General features: G+C 49.5%; 2 protein-coding genes across 3 annotated transcripts in view; one reads left to right on the top strand and one right to left on the bottom strand.

The window, feature by feature from the left end:
* The window catches only part of ITGAE (integrin subunit alpha E), an 84,566-nt gene extending 64,314 nt beyond the window's left edge, over positions 1-20,252 (top strand). Inside the window, exons 22-31 of one of the 2 annotated variants that reach the window (XM_026449099.2) lie at positions 1,816-1,914; positions 2,729-2,808; positions 4,888-4,965; positions 6,588-6,651; positions 6,730-6,837; positions 10,729-10,785; positions 11,090-11,185; positions 14,167-14,262; positions 18,093-18,203; positions 19,942-20,252. In XM_026449099.2, the coding sequence (XP_026304884.1) occupies positions 1,816-1,914; positions 2,729-2,808; positions 4,888-4,965; positions 6,588-6,651; positions 6,730-6,837; positions 10,729-10,785; positions 11,090-11,185; positions 14,167-14,262; positions 18,093-18,203; positions 19,942-20,037 (885 nt within the window). In that variant the 3' untranslated portion in view covers positions 20,038-20,252. The remainder of the gene's footprint in view (positions 1-1,815; positions 1,915-2,728; positions 2,809-4,887; positions 4,966-6,587; positions 6,652-6,729; positions 6,838-10,728; positions 10,786-11,089; positions 11,186-14,166; positions 14,263-18,092; positions 18,204-19,941) is intronic. The other variant, XM_026449100.2, reaches the window with a different exon arrangement.
* Positions 7,754-10,558, bottom strand: HASPIN (histone H3 associated protein kinase). The gene has a single exon (XM_023200506.2). The coding sequence runs from the start codon at positions 10,516-10,518 to the stop codon at positions 8,116-8,118; it is 2,403 nt and encodes an 800-aa protein (XP_023056274.1). The 5' UTR covers positions 10,519-10,558; the 3' UTR covers positions 7,754-8,115.
* Positions 20,253-21,166: the final 914 nt, after the last annotated feature.

The following is a 21,166-nucleotide window of genomic DNA, read 5'->3' as shown; positions in this document are numbered from 1 at the left end:
ACTTTGCTGTTTGGGGCCAGGCGCGGTGGCTCACGCCTGTAATCCCAGCACTTTGGGAGGCCGAGGCGGGCAGATCACGAGGTCAGGAGATCGAGACCATCCTGGCTAACACGGTGAAACCCCGTCTCTACTAAAAATACAAAAAATTAGCCAGGTGTGGTGGCGGGCGCCTGTAGTCCCAGCTACTCGGGAGGCTGAGGCAGGAGAATGGCGTGAACCCGGGAGGCGGAGCTTGCAGTGAGCCGAGATCGTGCCACTGCACTCCAGCCCGGGTGACAGAGCAAGATTCTGTCTCAAAAAAAGAAAAAAAAAAAAAAAAAGAAAACTTTGCTGTTTGAAGTTACGTCGGTGATTATGAAGCCCTGTCATTCTTGCCTAGAGAGTGTAAGTCATTTTGACCAAGAGAAGAGTCTGTTTCCATCTGAGGTATAGAGCTTCAGATATTCATGGTTTCCAGCGAAGCGGGCCCTGGGTCTGAGTCACAGGCTGACCTGATGTTGGCTGACTGCTTAACACACAGCCCTGCTTTGGCATCAAAACACGACTTTATTTACATTTCATCTGAACTCTACCCTTTCCCAGAATCCTTTAATAACCGTCTTTTCTGTTGTTCAGTGATACACACAACAGTGTAGTTTTCGGCTGGGTGCAGTGGCCCACGCCTGTAATCCCAGCACTTCGGGAGGCCGAGGCAGGCAGGTGACCTGACGTCAGCAGTTTGGACCAGCCTGGCCAACGTGGCGAAACCCTAAAAATACAAAATACAAAAATTACACTAAATAAATAAATACACCAAATAAAACTAAAAATACAAAAATTAGCCAGGTGTAGTGGTGGGCACCTGTAGTCCCAGCTACTCTGGAGGCTGAGACAGAAGAATCGCTTGAACCCGGAGGTAGAGGTTGCAGTGAGCCGAGATCGCACCACTGCACTCCAGCCTGGGTCAAAGAGCAAAACTCCATCTCAAAAAACAAAAACAAAAACAAAAAAACAATCTCCTAGGCATCTAGAGGGGAACTAGGGATGGACGGTCCTTGGGAGAATTAAGAAAATTCACTGCAGCCGGGCGCGGTGGCTCACGCCTGTAATCCCAGCACTTTGGGAGGCCGAGACAGGCGGATCACGAGGTCAGCAGATCGAGACCATCCTGGCTAACACGGTGAAACCCCGTCTCTACTAAAAATACAAAAATTAGCCAGGCGAGGTGGCGGGCGCCAGTAGTCCCAGCTACTCGGGAGGCTGAGGCAGGAGAATGGCGTGAACCCGGAACCCGGGAGGCAGAAGTTGCAGTGGGCCAAGATCGCGCCACTGCACTCCAGCCTGGGCGACGGAGCCAGATTCCGTCTCAAAAAAAAAAAAGAAAGAAAACTCACTGCAGTTATCACCTGCCCCTCGGGGGTCCAGGCGGGGAGCCCTGGTGGCTTCGTGGCAGTGCTGGTGTGTGCCGGCCTTCCAGCCAGGCTGTGGGTTACGTTTGCATCAGGCCAAGGCCCAACTCAAACGCCTCCTTCCTCAGGAAGACCTTATGGATTCCCCTGAGTTGGAACTCACCTTTCTCCACCACAGTTCTCTGCAGCTCCCTCACGCAAGCACCCCTTAGGCCTCGTATTTAAATTCCTCGGGGATCTACCGCTGAGCCTACCTGTCTGTCTTGTGAGGAAGACAGGGACCAAGCGGACTTTATTTCCTCAGCTCCTAGCAGTGTGTCTGGCAGGCAGAAAAATTAATGAATGTCTGCTGAATTGGTGTGAGGAAATTGAGTTTTTTTGTTTTTTTTCCCACTCTTTAAGAGAATGTCATCTGCTCTGTTAACAGCCTCCCTCTCCAAACATTCAGTGTGATGACCCTCAGCCGGTTGCTTCTGTCCTGGTCATGACCTGCAGGATTGGTCACCCCGTCCTCAGGAGGTCGTCTGTGAGTCAGTTTGGACTGATTCGCACCTCCCACCACCTGCAGTTGGCATCTTCTGCATCTTAGTCTCATGTGAATCTCTCGGTTCCAGCTTTGCGCTTCCCTTGACTGCAGTCAGTCGGTCCTCAGCGGCGCCTACAGTGGCTGAGTTGGCTCTGAAAGGAGGGGGTGATGGGGACGAGAGCTTTCCAGTACTAGACGTGTGAGCCACCACGCCCGGCCAAGACCGAAAGTTGTTAACCCTGAGCTGTCACTGATCATCTCTGCTGTGGGAAATTTCTGAAGTGGCTTCTTCAACTGTAAAAGGGGAATGAGATCGCCTGCCCTGCTTACTCCATATTTGTATTTGAGGCTTAAATGAAATAACGGGGCTGGGCGCGGTGGCTCACACCTCTAATCCCAGCACTTTGGGAGGCCGAGGTGGGTGGATCGCTTGAGGTCAGGAGTTTGAGACCAGCCTGGCCAACATGGAGAAACCCCATCTCTACTAAAAATACAAAATTAGCCAGGCATGGTGGTGCATGCCTGTAGTCCCAGCTACTCGGGAGGCTGAGGCAGGAGAATCGCTTGAACCCGGGAGGCGGAGGTTGCAGTGAGCCGAGATCACATCACTGCACTCCATCCTGGGTGACACAGTGAGATTCCGTCTCAAAAAAAAAGAGAGAGAAAGAATGGAAACATGCTGTGTTACGAAAATGTGAGGAATGTGAAAATCTGAGGAATCGTCTCCTAGGTCTGTTCCAGGAGTAGCTAGCGGTCTGAATTGTGAGTGGCATCGAGAGGAATCAAGTGACCATTTTTTTCTCCTTCCAAATAGGCTCATGTTTCAGTCGTTTGGCAGCTAGAGGAGAATGCCTTTCCAAACAGGACAGCAGACATCACTGTGACCGTCACCAAGTAAGTGCTGCCTGGGTCACAGCAGAGTCAGGCTTTGACCCTGGAAGACATCTCCCCGCCACATGCACGCTGTGAGAGGAATGGCCCCCTTGCTGCAGGAAGAAAGGAAATCCCAGTGAGCCCACGGAAGGCATCTGTGTCCCTGCAGGGGACTTTCTCTTCTTGTTACCAGAGATAATTAAAATGTTCTTTTTTTTTTTTTTGAGACAGAGTCTGGCTCTGTCGCCCGGACTGGAGTGCAGTGGCCGGATCTCAGCTCACTGCAAGCTCCGCCTCCCGGGTTTACGCCATTCTCCTGCCTCAGCCTCCCGAGTAGCTGGGACTACGGGCACCTGCCACCTCACCCGGCTACTTTTTTGTATTTTTTAGTAGAGATGGGGTTTCACCGTGTTAGCCAGGATAGTCTCGATCTGCTGACCTCGTGATCCACCCGTCTCGGCCTCCCAAAGTGCTGGGATTACAGGCTTGAGCCACCGCGCCCGGCCATTAAAATGTTCTTTTATCCACACACACAGTAAAACGGTGGTACAGTCTGGTGGAATGAGCCTTGGAGTTCTGGTTCTGGTTCACTCAGCTTTGGAATAGCTTGGGGTAGCTCTGTCATCTGCAAGACCTCTATGTTTGGGGGTAAGGTGGGGAGCGCTGTTGGGAAGAGTTCTCAAATGGAGGTGATTCTGCCCCCCAGAGGCCGTGCCCGTTTTGACTGACATGACTTGGGGAGGGGGGTGGTGTTCGGTAGCACATCTGGTGGTTAGAGGCCAGGAATACTGCTAAACATCACACAGAGTAGTACAGGACAGCCCCCACAGCCAAGAACTGCCCAAAATGTCAATAGTGTGGAGGCTGAGAAGCCCTTTTAAAATCAGCATTTTTCTAAGCGTGGTCTTCTAGAGACAATTCTGAACTCCAATTGCTTATTTCTGAAAGCCTTTTCTTTTTCTTTTTTTTTTTTTGAGACGGAGTCTCGCTCTATCTCCCACGCTAGAGTGCAGTGGTGCGATCTCGGCTCACTGCAACCTCTGCCTCCCGGGTTCAAGCAATTCTCTGCCTCAGCTTCCCGGGTTGCTGGGATTATAGGTGCCCACCACCACGCCCAGCTAATTTTGTAGTTTTAGTAGAGATGGGGTTTCACCATCTTGGCCAAGCTGTTCTTGAACTCCTGACGTCGTGATTCACCAGCCTTGGCCTCCCTAAGTGCTGGGATTACAGGTGTGAGCCCCCGTGCCTGGCCTCTGAGAGCCTTTCCTTATCTGACTCCCAGTGACCCTGGGGAGCCAGGTGCAGAAGCTCCTGTTATGCAGTGAGACACAGGGAGGGGACCAACACACACCGGGGCCTGTGGGAGGGGAGGGGGAAGGAGAGCTTCAGGAAGAATAGCTGATACGTGCTGGGCTTAGTAACTGGGTTCTGGGTTGACAGGTGCAGCAAAGCACCATGGCACACGTTCACCTATGTAACAAACCTGCACATCCTGCACATGTACCTTGGAACTTAAAAAAAAAGCCGGGTGCAGTGGCTCACGCCTATAATCCCAGCACTTTGGGAGGCTAAGGCGGGCAGATCACTTGAGGTCAGGAGTTTGAGAACAGCCTGGCCAACATAGTGAAACCCCATCTCTACTAAAAATACAAAAATTAACTGGGCGTGGTGGCACACACCTGTAATTCCAGCTACTGAGGAGGCTGAGGCATGAGAATTGCTTGAACCCGGCAGGGGGGAGGTTGCAGTGAGCTGAGATCGCACCACTGCACTCCAGCCTGGGCAACAGAGTGAGGCCCTTTTTAAGGAGCACTTGCCCATCCTGGCTAACGCGGTGAAACCCCGTCTCTACTAAAAAATACAAAAAACTAGCCGGGCGAGGTGGCGGGCGCCTGTAGTCCCAGCTACTCGGGAGGCTGAGGCAGGAGAATGGCGTGAACCCGGGAGGCGCAGCTTGCAGTGAGCTGAGATCCGGCCACTGCACTCCAGCCTGGGCGACAGAGCGAGACTCTGTCTCAAAAAAAAAAAAAAAAAAAAAAAAAAAGAAGCACTTGCTATGTACAAAGCAGGTGTGCTGTAAACTAACACTCTTATTCCTAGTTCCAATGAAAGACGGTCTGTGGTGGAGGAGGCCCACACCCTTCAATTCAGGCATGGCTTTGTTGCAGTTCTCTCCAAGTAAGTACCCCCGAGGGGCCAGCACCAGTGTGACTCCGGTGCCCAGGGGACAGCTTTGGGCTCTCTCTTGTAGACGGAGCTGGTGGTCAGGATGAATGTGGACACTGTCCTTCTGAGAGGAGCCTGCTTAGAACCCAGGCTCTGATATTGATCTCTAGGGTACTAACATTTGGGTCACAGAAACCCCATTGTGGTCATCAAAGGAGGTGTGTTGCCAACTAGTCTTGCTACAAAAGGGAGTTAATATGACGCTGTGGAGGGAAGAAGGCAGCTGTGGGACTGGGAAGTAAGGAGGGGATGAGTAAGGCCATTTGAGGGATAATGAGTAAATGAACCAGCCCAACTATACAGAATTCAGATATTCCGCTTCACCCCAACTGCGCTACGACCACTTTACATTTTGACACTCAGCTTTTATTCTTTTTTTTTTTTTCTTTTTTTTGAGATGGAGTCTGGCTCTGTCGCCCAGGCTGGAGTGCAGTGGCCGGATCTCAGCTCACTGCAAGCTCCGCCTTCCGGGTTCATGCCATTCTCCTGCCTCAGCCTCCCGAGTAGCTGGGACTACAGGCGCCCGCCACCTCGCCCGGCTAGTTTTTTTTTTTTTTGTATTTTTTTAGTAGAGACGGGGTTTCACCATGTTAGCCAGGATGGTCTCGATCTCCTGACCTCGTGATCCGCCCATCTCGGCCTCCCAAAGTGCTGGGATTACAGGCTTGAGCCACCGCGCCCAGCCTTTTTTTTTCTTTAACTGAGATGAAGCCTCACTCTGTTGCCCAGGCTGGAGCACTTGGTGTGATCTCAGCTCACTGCAACCTCTGCTGCCCAGGTTCAAGCGATTCTCCTGCCTCAGCCTCCGGAGTAGTTGAGACTACAGGTGGACACCACCAGGCCCAACTAATTTTTAAAAAATTAGTAGTAGAGATGGGGTTTCACCATGTTGGCCAGGCTGGTCTTGAACTCCTGGCCTCAGGTGATCCAGCTGCCTCATCCTCCCAAAGTGCTGGGATGACAGGCGTGAGCCACCGCACCTGGCCGCATTCCTCGTAAAGGTCTGGTGCCCTCTGTCCTAGTGCATTCAGTTGAAAGTACTCAAGTTCATTCAAAAAGAGAAGGCCGGGCGCGGTGGCTCACGCCTGTCATCCCAGCACTTTGGGAGGCCGAGGTGGGTGGATCACCTGAGGTCAGGAATTCGAGACCAGCCTGGCTAACATGGCAAAACCCTGTCTCTACTAAACATATGAAAATTAGCCAGGTGTGGTGGCGGGCGCCTGTAATCTCAGCTACTCGGGGGGGCTGAGGCAGGAGAATCACTTGAACCCGGGAGGCAGAGGTTTCAGTGAGCTGAGATCGCAGCACTGCACTCCAGCCTAGGCAACAGAGCAAGACTCTGTCTCAAAAAAAAAAAAAAAAAGGAGGAAGAAAGGAGGATGGGTGCGGTGGCTCATGCCTGCCATCCCAACACTTTGGCAGGCTGAGGTGGAGGATCACTTGAGCCCGGGAGGTTGAGGCTACACTGAGCCATGACTGTTCCACTGCGCTCTAGCCTGGGCAACAGAGTGAGACCCTGTCTCCAACAAAGGGAGAAAGAGTCCTCAAGGGCTGACATGTCCTCTCAATTGCAGACCATCCATAATGTACGTGAACACAGGCCGGGGGCTTTCTCACCACAAAGAATTCCCCTTCCATGTAAGTACTAATTGTTGTAAAGCTATAGGTGGCAAAGCAACACCCGCTTTGATTTCCTGCTCTGGTTTTAACTTGCAGATACATGGGGAAAACCTCTTTGGAGCAGAATACCAGTTGCAAATTTGTGTCCCAACGAAATTACGAGGTCTCCAGATTGTAACAGTGAAGAACCTGACGAGGACTCAGGTATTTAAAGGCAGTTCTTTATCTCAATCGCATCTCTTTCCAGAGTGACTATAGAGTCTCAAGTATAAAAAACCAGAGTTCTAGAAACGGAGGAAAGACAAGTTAACCACGGGAAAAGATGAGGAGTAAATTCCCGAAGTCCTGTTCAGAAGGAATCTCAGTCACTCAGATCTTAAAGCAACCTGTCAGTTTTCCTCCCGTTGAGGAAAAATGAGCAAAAATTAAAACCTTGTCAGTAGACAGAGACCTCTCCCCTTTGAGAACTGATAAATTCTGCTTCTCTGTTTGACTGATATAACATGTGACATTTCTTACACTGCCCCCTGTAAGTTGCTTACTAGCTTCCCTTCTTCTCCCCTGAGACTCTTTTTTTGGTCTCTGCTTTGCCTCAGCCTCTTTACTTTCAGTTGTCTCATCTGTAGTCTGGTGCCCAAAGCTAGCCTTGATACCTGAAGCAACAGGTTCTGCTCAGTATGACGGCTGAAGCCTGGGCGTTTTTTGTTTTTTTTTTTTCTCAGACTACATCAGTGTCAAGGCTCAAAAAATGGAAAGGAATTTACAGAAATGACTCTGCTGACAATTAGAAAGAGGGCTTACAGGTCAGGTACCATGGCTCACGCCTGTAATCCCAGCACTCGGGATGCCGAGGTGGGTGGATCACAAGGTCAGGAGTTCGAGACCAGCCTGGCCAACATGGTGAAATCCCATCTCTACTAAAAAAAATACAGAAAATTAGCCAGGCATGGTGGCATACGCCTGTAGTCCCAGCTACTCGGGAGGCTGAGGTAGGAGAATTGCTTGAACCCGGGAGGCGGAGGTTGCAGTGAGCTGAGATGTGCCATTGCACTCCAGCCTGGGTGACAGAGCAAGACTGTCCCAATAAAATAAAGAGGGCTTACAAATATAAACATTTGCATTCATATGTAGTTTATTTATTTTTAAAAATAGAGGCAGGGGTCTTGCTATGTTGACCAGGCTAGATTTGAATTCCTGGGCTCAAGTGATCCTCCTGCCTCAGCTTCCCGAGTAGCTGGGACTACAGGCGTCCGCCACTGCACCCAGCTAGTTTACTTTTTAAAGAACGTTTGTTATCAGCACATTTAAACATTTCAACATATATTTCAGTTTCCATTTGGAAACAAAATTCTTGTTTGAAAAAGCTGACTGGAAGCCTGTGAGAATGGGAGTTCCACCCTGCTCTGAGGATGGAGGTTGAAACAGCACCAGAGGCCTCAAGACCAGCCTCCTCCCACCTGGGGGCCGTCAGGCACAGTGAGCTTACTTAAACAGACTGTGCTGGCAGAGCAAGTCAGTGGCAGAGCTGAAGTTCAGCATTGTCCTGTGGAACTCCCGGATCTGCTTCCTGATTTGCTTCATGGCGGGAGTGTTACATTTACTCTTGAAGGTCATTTGTTTCAGAATCTTGTCTGTCAGGTAATGTAGCCACAGCACATTACTATAAGGGTGATATTCTCCCCAGCAGTTGTTATTCTCCTTCTTCATGAGCCTGTAGATGTCAAACTGGTAGTCACCGTCACCGGTAAACAGGTCCTCATCCATGGAAACGTCACAGAAAACCACAATCCCGTCCCGTTCCAAGCGTGACAGGGTGTAGTCAATGATGCTGACTTGCAGCCCACGGGTGGGGATGGTGCTGCTCTGCCCATTGAGGGTGTAGTGGAGTTCTTTGAGGCTGGTTTTCTTTAAGAGCACATTCCCCCAGTGTAAGTCTCGGTGCTCAAAGCGCAGTGATGCCTCCGCCACTGCCAGGGAGGCTGTGAGCTGGTGTAGAATGCTCTTTGCAGTAGCCAAGGAAGACAACTTGGTTTTCATTTGCTCTAGGTCAGTCCCTCCAAACTCAAATTCCAGCACAATGAAGAGCTGGTCGTCTTTAAAAATATCAGGCCGGTCATTTGCAGAGCCTTTGGTTGAATGATAGTGATCCCAGGCTTTGAGGAGCAACGGGGGGTAAGATCCCTGGACACAGTGCACTGAGTTCAGCCCGATAAAGCCTTCTGTGCGGTTGCACACTTCACCGGATAAGAGGCTCAGCTCTTTGGAGATGATGATCTCTGGCAGGATTTCCTCAAAGGTTTTCTGATGGGATCCATTGACTAAGTCGGGTCCTTCAATAGCAATGATTTTTATGGCTACGGGTGCGTGATCAGCAGTTGTTCGAAACACTTCGCCAAACACCCCTTCCCCAATCTTCTCACAGCATTGCAGTTTTTCTGTGGGAAGGCAATGGCTAAAGGGGACAGGACCCTTCTGATTGCATTCCCCATAAACCTTTTCAGCATCAGATGCCTTTTTGTTTGAAATACTTAGAGTGTTGAAGGGGCTTAGCAAATACATTGAGGAGGAGTGCCAAGAGGACAGGGCGCCACTTGTTCTGTTCATGACATGCCGGTTCGAACATTCCGATAGGAGGGACCCAGAGAGAGAAGTGGCAATGGTATAGATGCTGCAGACCTCTGACACGTCAGTCACAATTTTCTTCTTGTGGAAACTGAAGGAAGCCCTGGTTTTGGTCCAAAAGCTGGCATTCTGTAAAGGAGTCAGGTCCTGGGTGGGGAACGAATCTTTCCTCATCTTTTGGCCCTTTTTAAAGTGGTGGGAATGGAGGAGAGAAGTTTCCCTTGCCTCCTGATGCTTGCTCTTCCGGCTTGGTCTAGTTCTCTCCAGCCTGTCGATTTCCCCCGGCACAATGCGGCCCTTGGCAACGCTGGCTTCCTGATGCGCTCTCCGGACGGCCTCTTGAAGCCCTCTCTCTTGACAAGAGTCTTGGCCTGTGGCTCTCCTCTTGCCTGTGTTTGACAGACCTGGATGCTCCGGTCCACTTCCCACCAGTTTCCTTTTACTGCAGGATTCCCTCATATTCTTCCCATCTGCCCCAAACTCAGAATCCTCAGGGGTTCCTGAGTTCATAAGGCCAAAGATTGCTGACCTGAGGCTGGCACGGGTTTGGCGGACCATCCTGGTGAGCCTGGCTCCTCCTGTCGCTTCCTCCTGGGAGCAGGGGAGAGACGCTTGGTCCAGGGAGACTTCCGGGAGATAGAGGCCGCTCGGGAAGGCTGAGGCTGCAATCAGAGAGGCGGAGGTGCCGATCGAGATGACCCCGTCCCTTGGCGTTGGGGACCCGGGGCCGGGCGAGGCCAGAGAGCTGAACAGGGAAGCACTGGTGCCCACCTCGTCGCCGTCCCTGGGCTGGCCGCACACGCTGAGGTCCGGGCTGAGGCGGCCGGGGTCGCGGCTGGGGAAGGGCGGGAGTCGGAGCGGGCCGCAGGGGGTGCTGCACTTTTGCGGGGGCCGAGTTCGTAGCCCCAGGCGTCTTGGGGTCACGGTGGGGGTCGGGCGAGCTCGCAGCTTCCGGCGCTTTGGGGTCACGGTCAGGCCGGGCCGGTCCTTGGGGACTCGGCCGCCGGGACGCCTCCGCCGCCGCCTCACCGGGCTGCCGGGGAAGTCGGGGTCGTCCGGATCGTCGGGATCGTCAGGATCGTCGGACTGCGAGGGGTCGCCGATGCTGGCGTCGCTGCTGCCGCTGCTGTTGAAGAAACGCCTCCGGTCCTGCGGCGGGAACCACTGCGCGGCTTCTCGGCCCGGCCGCCGCTGTCTCCTGCCGTCGGCAGCCCCATAAGTGCGGAAAAGCCGGCTCCCAAATCCCGCGGGCGAAGCCGCCATGGCTAGCACCCGCCAAGATGTTCAAACGCAAACGTCGCGAGACTTCCGCGCGACGCGGACGCGCCGGCCTGCCGCGGGGTCCTAGCTCCCGGCTCTGCGCATGCGCACCTCGCCGGGGCACGGGCCGGGGCCGGGGCCGGGGCCGGGGCCGGGGCCGAAAACTGGCGTCTCGGTTTGTTCAGCGCGTCGCGGTCATGGGTCTCGTTTCAGGCCTTCACGGTGTGCACCTGGAGTCAGGAGCGCGCTTGTGGGTTCATTCCGGATCAGGTAAGTGCGGCCGTCCCGACAGGCCAGGGGAGGGCGGAGAGCCTGAAGCGAGTGACACTAGACGCCGAGAGACTGTTTTTCCAGGGTTACCCCTGCCTGCCAGTGCCGGCGGCTCCCAGGCCCTCCCTAGCTTCGTCCCTGGGTCTCATTTGCTCCCGCTGGAGCTTTGCTTGGGCCGAGGTGAGCGCTGAAATTGCGCACACCCTGTCTTCTGGGACCTTACAATGCTCTGTGTCCAAAGTGTTAAACATGTCAGTCTTTCCGCACGGAAAGGAGTTATGTTCACTAGACCTTGCTTTTCCAGCATGTGGAAGAATGGCATTCAGTGAGCTGTGTCATCGCTTCCGATAAAGAAAATGTAACCGTGGCTGCAGAGATCTCCGTGGATCACTCTGAGGAGGTATTTGAGACTGAAATGCTCCAGATTTGATTATCCAGTTGCTCACGGGCATCGCCCCTAGAAGAGATAATAGCATCTTTGTGTAACATGTCCAAAATAGGTCTTTTGGTGGGAAAAACCAACCCGCTGTTCCAACCCGTTCCTTAGCTGCCCTCAGGAGGGTGATTTACTCCAGTTACAGTACAACGAACTCTAGGGATTACCTGTGACTCCCCTTTCCTACATCCCCACGTCTATTCCAGCAGCAAGCCCTGCCATTTCCGTGCCCAAATATATCCTAAATCCATTCACTTCTCTCCATTTCCACTGCCGTTATAATTCAAACTACCCTTTCTTGCCAGGGCTGTTGCAATAACCTTCAGCCTGCTTTTCTTGCCTCTGCTTCTCCCACATTCTCTACAGATAATCCCCACAGTAACAGCTATCCACCTTCTAAGAGCAGACATTAGACTGTGCCACTCCCCTGCTTATTTAAAAAACAAAACTGGTGCTTGAGCACACTTAGACTAAAATCCATACTTTTTTCATGGCCAGAACAAGGCATTACTTGATTTGGTCTCTGCTTAATTCTTCAACTTTCATCTCCTAGTACTCGCCTTTCTCTCCCACTGCCCCTTTTATATATATATATATATATATATACGTTCGCATCGGATCCTTTTGAGACAAAGTCTTGTTCTGTCGCCCAGGCTGGAGTGCAGTGGCACGATCTCGGCTCAGTGTAAGCTCTGCCTCCCGGGTTCACACCATTCTCCTGCCATAGCCTCCTGAGTAGCTGGGACTACGGGCACTCACCGCTATGCCTGGCTAATTTTTTGTATTTTTTTTTTAGTAGAGACGGGGTTTCACCGTGTTAGCCAGGATGGTCTCGATCTCCTGACCTCGTGATCCGCCCACCTCGGCCTCCCAAAGTGCTGGGATTACAGGCGTGAGCCACTGCACCCAGCCCACTGCCCCTTTTATAATCGGGTTATTCTGTCCTATTCTTCTAGCTTGCCAGTACAGTATTATTCTGGCCATAAGACTTTGTACTTGCTGTTCCTTTGCTTAACACTGCTCCTCCCCTAGGTCCTTATGGAGTGGTTTCTTCTTAAATTTAGCTCAGGTGTTCTTTTCTCTTTTCTTTTCTTTTCGTTTCTTTCTTTTTTTGAGATGGAGTTTCGCTCTTATTGTGCGATGGCGCCGTCTTAGTTCACTGCAACCTCTGCCTCCCAGGATCAAGTGATTCTCCTGCTTCAGTCTCCCGAGTAGCTGGGATTACAGGTGTGCACCACCACGCCTGGCTAATTTTGTATTTTTAGTAGAGATGGGGTTTCATCATGTTGGTCAGGCTGGTCTTGAACTCCCGACCTTAGGTGATCCGCCCACGTCGGCCTCCCAAAGTGCTGGGATTACAGGCGTGAGCCACCATGCCCAGCCTCAGGTGTTATTTTCTTAGAGAGACCTTCCCTGATCACTTATCCTAAAGTGGGAATTAGTGATCAAGTGATCAAGTGTAATGTCTTGCAGTGATCCAGGTGACATTCGTGAGGTCTCAACTGAAGAAGTAGCAATGGGGGTGGGAAAGAAAGGGACAGGTACAAGATAAAATTGAAAAAAGAATTGTGAGTGTGGTGGCTCACATCTGTAATCCCAACACTTTGGCAGGCTGAGGCGGGAGGATTGCTTGAGGCCAGGAGTTCAAGATCAACCTGGGCAGCAAAGTAAAACCCCATCTCTTAAAAAACAATAAATAAAAAATTAGCCAGGCATGGTGGCTCATGCCTGTAGTCCCAGCTACTTGGGAGGCTGAGGCAGGAGGATCGTTTGAGCCCCGGAATTTGAAGCTTCAGTGGGCTATGATTGAGCCACTGCATTCCAGTCCAGATAACAGAGTGAGACCTTGTCTCAAAAAAAAAAAAAAAAAAGGAAGAAACGCTTACGTTAAATAAAATGAGTAAGCTGAGTGTGGTGACTCATGCCTGTAATCTTAGCACTGTGGGAGGCTAATGTGGGTGGATTGCTTGAGCCCTGGAGTTTGAGACCAGCCTGGGCAACATGGTAGAGACAGGTGAAACCCTGTCTCTACTAAAAATACAAAAATTAGACGGTCGTGATGGTGGGTGCCTGTAATTCCACCTACTTGGGAGGTTGAGGCACAAGAATCGCCTGAACCTGGGAGGTAGAGGTTGCAGTGAGCTGAGATCGTGCCTCTGCATTCCAGTCTCAATGATAGCGCGAGACTCAGTCTCAAATAAATAAATAAATAAATAAATAAATAAAAATTTAACATCTCTACAAAAAATACAAAAATTAGCCCAGTGTGGTAGGGTGTGCCTGTGGTCCTAGCTGCTTGGGAGACTGAGGTGGGAGGATCACTTGAGCCTGGAAGATTGAGGCTATGGTGACCCTTGATCATACCTTTGCACTCCAGCCTGGGTGACAGAGCGAGATCCTGTCTCAAAAACAAGTCAGTCAGTCAATAGCTGACTTTGGATGGCACGAGGGAAAAGAAGAAAAGGCCAGGCGTGTGGCTCACGCCTGTAATCCCAGCACTTTGGGAGGCCGAGGTGGGTAGATCATCTGAGGTCAGGAGTTCGAGACCAGCCTGGCCAACATGGCAAAACCCCATCTCTGCTAAAAATACAAAAATTAGCCGGGCGTGGTGACTCATGCCTATAATCCCAGCTACTTGGAGAATAAGGCAGGAGAATCCCTTGAACCTGGGGGGTCAGAGGTTGCAGTGAGCCGAGACCACGGCACTTCACTTCACTCCAGCCTGGGCGAAAGAGCAAGACTCCGTCTCAAAAAAAAAAAAAAAGGAAGTTGGAGAATAACTGTAGATGTCTTGTTTGGGTAACTTTGTGTAGTGTTGTGTACATTGGGGCCGTTAACTAAGCCCAGGAATACCTTTAAAGGGAAAGGTGGTGTGGGCCATTCAAACACAGTGAGTTCATGTCTAAATACGTTTTATTTCTCTCCTTTCTTTCCCCATCTTCTAGTTACTAAAAGATGTAACTGAACTGCAGATCCTTGGTGAAATATCTTTCAACAAATCTCTATATGAGGGACTGAATGCAGAGAACCACAGAACTAAGGTAATTCCTGGCTGACTTCTGAGTAGTGCCCAAGGAAAATCGTGCCTAACCTTTAAGTGCCTCCGCAGACATTCTGTTGCCCTCTTCCTGTTTTCAGCCTGAACACTTCTGATCTTGGCTCTGCCATCACTGCCTTTGTGACCTTGAGTGAGTCAGCTTCTGCCAGTTTTTTGCCTATGAAATAAGGCAATTAACAGGCGTAAGCTGAGAAGTTCTGAATTGAAATAACTAGGCTGGAATCTGCATTATATCCTTTGATTTGAAAACGTATTGATTTTAAAAAAAAATTTCCAGCCAGACACCGGTGGCTTACACTGTAATCCCAGCACTTTGGGAGGCCGAGGCGGGTGGATCACTTGAGATCAGGCCAAGACCAGCCTGGCCAACATGGTGAAACATGGTGAAACCCTGTCTGTACTAAAAATACAAAAATTAGCTGGGCATGATGGTGGGTGCCTGTAATCCCACCTTCTTGGGAGGTTGAGGCACGAGAATCGCCTGAACCTGGGAGGTAGAGGTTGCAGTGAGCCGAGATTGTGCCACTGCACTCCAGTCTCAATGATAGCGCGAGACTCAGTCTCAAATAAATAAATAAATAAATAAAAATTTAAAAAAAAATTTCTTAAGTAAGAAACTGTTTTTCGTATACATTAACTGTCTTAGTGTGCTGTATCAGTGTTTGGTTATAGTATTAAACAGTAGTCAGGAATGCATAAATCTTTTATAAGATTTAGACTAGATACTGGAACTCTTGGAATTCTTTTTGCAAACGTATGACTAGAAGTCAGACTGATGCCTGTGATTTATGGACTGAATGCTTTGTGTGTTACCCTGTGTGTTCATTCTTGTTGATACTTGCCTGGACATGGCTTCAGAGGTGATCTGTCTGTGAGCTCTGAGCTCTTTAGTTAGGCATGATTGTCTACTAGAGGGAATGTCAGAAGAGTGATGCTGGATTGCTAAATGTAAGGTCCTCTGTTTTCCTCCCTGGAGGAGGAGAAAGGAGCAATTGTCTAGACATGCCAATATAACGTTTCCTTTTATTTTTAGGTAGTGTATTTCTTTTTCTTTTTTTTTTTCTTTTCTTTCTTTCTTTTTTTTTTTTTTTTGAGGCAGAATCTCGCTCTGTCGCCCAGGCTGGAGTCCACTGGTGCCATCTCGGCTCACTGCAACCTTCGCCTCCCCGGTTCAAGCGATTCTCCTTCCTCAGCCTCCCGAGTAGCTGGGATTACAGGCGCCCACCACCATGCCTGGCTAATTTATTTATTTTTTTAAATAGAGATGGGGTTTCACCATGTTGGCCAGGCTGGTCTCCAGCTCCTGACGTCAGGTGATCTGCCCGCCTTGACCTCCCAAAGTGCTGGGATTACAGACGTGAGCCGCCATGCCCAACTAAGTAGTGTATTGCTAATACAGAAAACAACGTGGAAGAAATAGAAGTGCCCCATTATCGCACTGCCCAGATTTTAACAAATAAAAGCAATAGCAGGAAAATCTAAGCCATACAGAGAACGGTAACAAATGAAAAATAATGGTTCCTTCACTTCTCCCTTCCCATGCCCCTAGCAGGGAGGAGTTACTATTAAGTTTCTTATGTGCACATTTTAAATTTATATATTTCCGCCTCTTACTTACCGATACTTTTATTTCTATAGCATGGATTCCGCAAAATTCCTTTCTTTAAATCCAATGTCCTAAGCAAAGTATTAAGTAGTTCCTGACAATAAGCACCTGACTGACAGTGACTGTGAATATAAACAAACTATCCAAATGCATTTCAGCCACAAGAAAGGGAAAATCCAGCTCACGCAGCGTAAGGCCATATGCTGTTTATCCAGCGAGAGAGACCGACCTGGGGCGATGGGCTGGCTACTTTTGTCCTTGCAGTCTGCCGTGTTGGCGCTGCGTTCCCTCACGGCCAGCACAAGGTTGCCACGTCTCCAAATGCTATATTTTCACATGGCAGGATACAGAACAGGAAGCAAGAAGTCAGTAGCAAAAGGATTTTGGATTTTTCTTCAAGCGCCTTCCCTTTTCAGGGATGAAACATTTTCCCAAAGGTCCCTGGAGACATCCTGTTACATCTTATTAGTGAGATCTGAATCTCACGTAGTCACTGGCAAAGGAGAATAGCTGTGTGTCATGATCACCTTAGACCAACCATGATTCCTGAATAAAATCCGAAAGGAGAGAGTGGCCGCTGGGCAGGCCAGCATCAGTGTTTGCTGCAAGCAGTAGTACCTGGTGCCCTGCTTCTTCCTTAACCTCTACCAGGGCATCTTCAGGGCACTTTTGGGAATCTGTGGGTTTAGAAGAGGATAAAAGGAGGCGGCTTTGAGAAATGGGGATATGTCTTCTACTCCAATCTGGCCTGTTTCCCGAGTCACCCTGGGACTTCCTTTCACTCCCCAAACCCAGGTTCTCGAGTCCCCCTCCTTCTCCTATAGAAGAAGATTCCAGCCCTGTTTCTGTTCTTCCTCCGTCTTTGTTGCTATGGTACCTCCCTATTCTCAAGGCCTAGGACTTCACTCCTATTAAGTTCGCTACCTATGATCTAAGTAGGACCTGCAAGGTCAACTTTAGGTCGACCAGCATTTATAACTTAATTGGAAGAGGCCTTAAAGGTAAGTTTGTCCAGCTCTTCACCCCGTACAGAAACCTCTCCAAAGCATCCCGACCTTGGTGCTTAAACATACACGTGAAGGGAACTCAGTGCTCTGAGCAGGCAGGGAAGTCTTGTTGGCTCTCTGGCCCCACCTAAGTCCTGGGAACTTGCTCTGGCCACAGCTTGGAAGGTCCATCCCTGGGTCTCAGGAAGCACGCCCCCTGAACTTTCTAGCTGAGCCCTGCCAGAAGAGAGATTAGACTCCTGACATTGGGAGAGCCTTTGGAAAACAAAACCTGAGGATGACTTCTAATAGCTGAGCTCTGCAAGTAGTACACATGGATATAATTTTGCATTTATTATGTCCCTTAGGTAATACACGCTTTTTAGTCTGGTGAGGAGAAGACCAGTACTTTTGTCGTATTTTGTGTGGGGAAAATGTATTACCAAAGCCTTTAGGGATCTGTGCAAGATCAAAAAGAGCCATCAGAACGGAGTCGGAAAGGACTTGGAGATCATTGAAAGGAAGTCACCATTTTAAAGAGAACAGGCATGGGGCTCAGGGACACAGAGCAGTGTAGCGGTGTGACAGCCTCGCAGTCCCGTGTTGAGACTGCATTCCGCGGGACCCTCTTTCAAGCTGTCAGAGCATCTTTAACAGAAGGTTGGCCGGGCGCGGTGGCTCACGCCCGTAATCCCAGCACTTTGGGAGGCCAAGGCGGGCGGATCACAAGGCCAGGAGATCGAGACCATCCTGGCTAAGACAGTGAAACCCCGTCTCTGCTAAAAATACAAAAAATTAGCCGGGCGTGTTGGCAGGCGCCTGTAGTCCCAGCTACTCGGGAGGCTGAGACAGGAGAATGGTGTGAACCTGGGAGGCGGAGCTTGCAGTGAGCCGAGATCACGCCACTGCACTCCAGCCTGGGTGATGAGCAAGACTCCATCTCAAAAAAAAAACAGAAGGTCACAATCTCCTGACAGACCAAGCCCTTCTAGATAAGGGGCCAGAATAGTTTCTTACAAAGTCTTTGGATGATTGGATACTTTTAGATGATCTAAAATGCTGTATCAGGGAATATTAGTTTTTTGCTTTCATGTCATCAGTTTTAATCAATACATAGGATGCTGCCAAGTCCTCGTATTTTGCTCCTTAAAATAACATGTAGGATTTTTTTTCCTCATTTCCTTCACCTGATGTATTGGGCCATCTCTTTGTCTTGTCTAGATCACTGTCGTCTTCCTGAAAGATGAGAAGTACCATTCTTTGCCTGTCATCATTAAAGGCAGCATTGGTGGACTTCTGGTGTTGATTATGATTCTGGTCATCCTGTTCAAGGTCAGTTCTACTCATGGCATAACGGTGAGGGAAGACTGGGCTCTGGTTTTGGGCACAGAACTCCTTAGGACAGGACAGCCAACCTCTGACTTAGAGCAACTGCCCTGGCCGCGTGACCACTTTCTTCTCCTCCTTCAACTACACACCCCCATTTAGACAAATGAGTAAAATAGTATCTGTCTGAAAAGAGAAAACTCTAATTGAATAATAAAGAGTGATTTTATATATATTTCTTTGCCACCTCCCTATTCTCAAGGCCCAGAACTTACTCCTGTTACGTTTGGCTACCTGTGAGTCAAATAGGGCCTGGAAGGTCAACCCTAGGCCAGTATTTGTAACTTGATTGGAAGAGGCCTTCACGGTAAAAAAAAAGGCCTTAAAACAGATGTGATTGCTGTTCCCCTGGTGAAATCTTTTCCTTGCCTTCCCCTGTCTTAATGTGCAAACTCTTCTACTGCTATTTAAGATCCTCTCCTCTCTGTCCTCTACCCCTCTGTGCCCTTAAGTGTTCCTTTTCTTCTTCTTTTTTTTTTTTTTGAGACGGACTCTTGTTTCTTCACCCAGGCTGGAGTGCAGTGGCGCGATCTTGGCTTACTGCATCCTCTGCCTGCCAGGTTCAAGCAGTTCTCCTGCCTGAGTCTCCCCAGTAGCTGGGATTACAGGCACATGCCACCATGCCCAGCTAATTTTTGTATTTTTAGTAGAGACAGGGTTTCACCGTGTTGCCCAGACTGGTCTCGAACACCTGACCTCAAGTGATCCACCCACTTCAGCCTCCCAAAGTGCTGGGATTACAGGCATGACCACCGTGCCCGGCCTTTCTTTTTTTTTAAATAAAAGACAGGGTCTTGCTTTGTCCCCCAAGCTGGAGCTCAGTGGCACAATAATGGCTCACCGCAGCCTCACACTCCTAGGCTCAGGCCATCCTCCCGCCTTGGTCTATTACTTAGTTGCATGCCACCACACCCAACTAATTTTTTAATTTTAATATTGTGGAGATGAGGTCTCCCTATATTGCCCAGGCTGGTCTCAAACTCCAGGGCTCAAGCGATCTTCTCATCTTGGCCTCCTGAAGTGCTGGGGTTACAGACATGAGCACCTGACCCTGCTGTTTTCTCCCAACAAGTCAAACTGTTCCCTAAATAGGTTCATGCCTCTGCGTACACATAGGCTGCTGCTGTTGTCAGGAATGGCCTCCGTGACTTTTCACTTCGCTCACTCTCTTCCCTGAAAGCCCTCTAGAGACTCCTGAGTCCTCGGTGCTGGCTTCTGTGCGTTTGCTGTGAGCTCCCTTCTGGAAACCTTTCCTAAACGGCAGTCATCACACTGTATTGTAATGATCTCTGCTTCTACTAGATGATGAGCTTGACGTAGGAAGCTGTACTTGATCTCCTTCTATCTTCAGCATCATAGGCTCTACTGAGTATATTTGCATAAATGAGATTAGATCCAGTACAGCCGAAATTATCACGCTTTGCAAAATAAGTTAAAAAGGTTCAGCTACTTGGGAGCGCAGGGTTCAGAGGAGGTGGAGTCAGTTCTGATTCAGGGATGAGCACCAGAGGTCCTGAAGGATTGGACTATCCGGGAGAGAGTTGGAGGAAGGTAGGAGAAAGGAATAGTGATTATGAGAAACAGAGGAATATAGGGGCTATTTAGGCAACAGCCAGAATGCCGGTTTTCTGAAACAGATGGGAATCTTCGGCCTGTCACTGGACTTTTCCTTCCGTTGTTTCAGTGTGGCTTTTTTAAAAGAAAATATCAACAACTGAACTTGGAGAACAACAGGAAGGCCCAGCTGAAATCAGAGACTCTGCTCGAAGAAGAGAATTAGGACCCGCTATCCACTGGGAAAGGCTGTCAGCCAGTCCTGGGACTTGGAGACCCAGCTTCCTTCGGAATACTTTTTCCTTCAGGATGATGGACAGCAGCATCAAGCTGTTTGTAGAATATTAGTTTTTAACCACGCATTTTCCCCAAAGTGTCTGTGCATTGTGCAAAAAGTAAACTTGGGAAACATTTGGTATTAAATAAAGTTACACTTTTCTTCACAGTAGTGCCTTTAATCTGGAAACACAGTATTACTTACGATTTGCAGTACATTTTGCCTGATAGGGCAAGTTTTCATTCTTATTTTTAAAAAATGATAGATTGTGGCCGGGCACAATGGCTCACACCTGTAATCCCAGCATTTTGGGAGGCCGAGGCGGGTGGATCACGAGGTCAAAAGATTGAGACCATCCTGGCCAACGTGGTGAAACCCCGTCTCTACTAAAAATACAAAAATTAGCTGGGCGTGGTGGTGGGCGCCTGTAGTCCCAGCTACTAGGGAGACTGAGGCAGGAGAATCATTTGAACCCGGGAGGCAGAGGTTGCAGTGAGCCGAGATCATGCCACTGCACTACAGCCTGGGCGACAGAGCGAGACTCCGTCTCAGAAACAACAGAACAAAAAAATCATCGATTGTATCCTTTCAGATAATTCTTAAGTATCAATTTTTCAGATTTCCAAAAGAAACCCTTTGAGGTTTTAATTTAAACATACAAGTTAAGTTTGGGAGCATTGATATCTTTATAGAATTGCCTTTCTACTCCACTTGCTGAGATTTTGTTTGTTTGTTGGTTTGTTTTTTGAGACAGAGTTTCTCTCTCATTGCCCAGCCTGGAGTGCAATGGTGCGATCTTGGCTCACCGCAACCCCTGCCTCCTGGGTTCAAGCGATTCTCCTGTCTCAGCCTCCCAAGTAGCTGGGATTACAGGCATGCGCCACCATGCCCATCTAATTTTGTATTTTTAGTAGAGACAGGGTTTCTCCATGTTGGTCAGGCTGGTCTCAAACTCCCGACCTCAGGTGATCCACCCACCTCGGCCTCCCAAAGTGCTGGGATTACAGGCGTGAGCCACCATGCCCAGCCTTAGGTGTTATTTTCTTAGAGAGACCTTCCCTGATCACTTATCCTAAAG

The sequence above is a fragment of the Piliocolobus tephrosceles genome, chromosome 16, assembly GCF_002776525.5.
Source record: "Piliocolobus tephrosceles isolate RC106 chromosome 16, ASM277652v3, whole genome shotgun sequence".
NCBI lineage: Eukaryota > Metazoa > Chordata > Mammalia > Primates > Cercopithecidae > Piliocolobus > Piliocolobus tephrosceles.
This window is presented reverse-complemented; position numbering and strand designations above follow the sequence as displayed.

Excerpts from the sequence above, each read along its gene's own strand:
- HASPIN (XM_023200506.2), bottom strand. The coding sequence starts at position 10,518 with ATGGCGGCTTCGCCCGCGGGATTTGGGAGCCGGCTTTTCCGCACTTAT.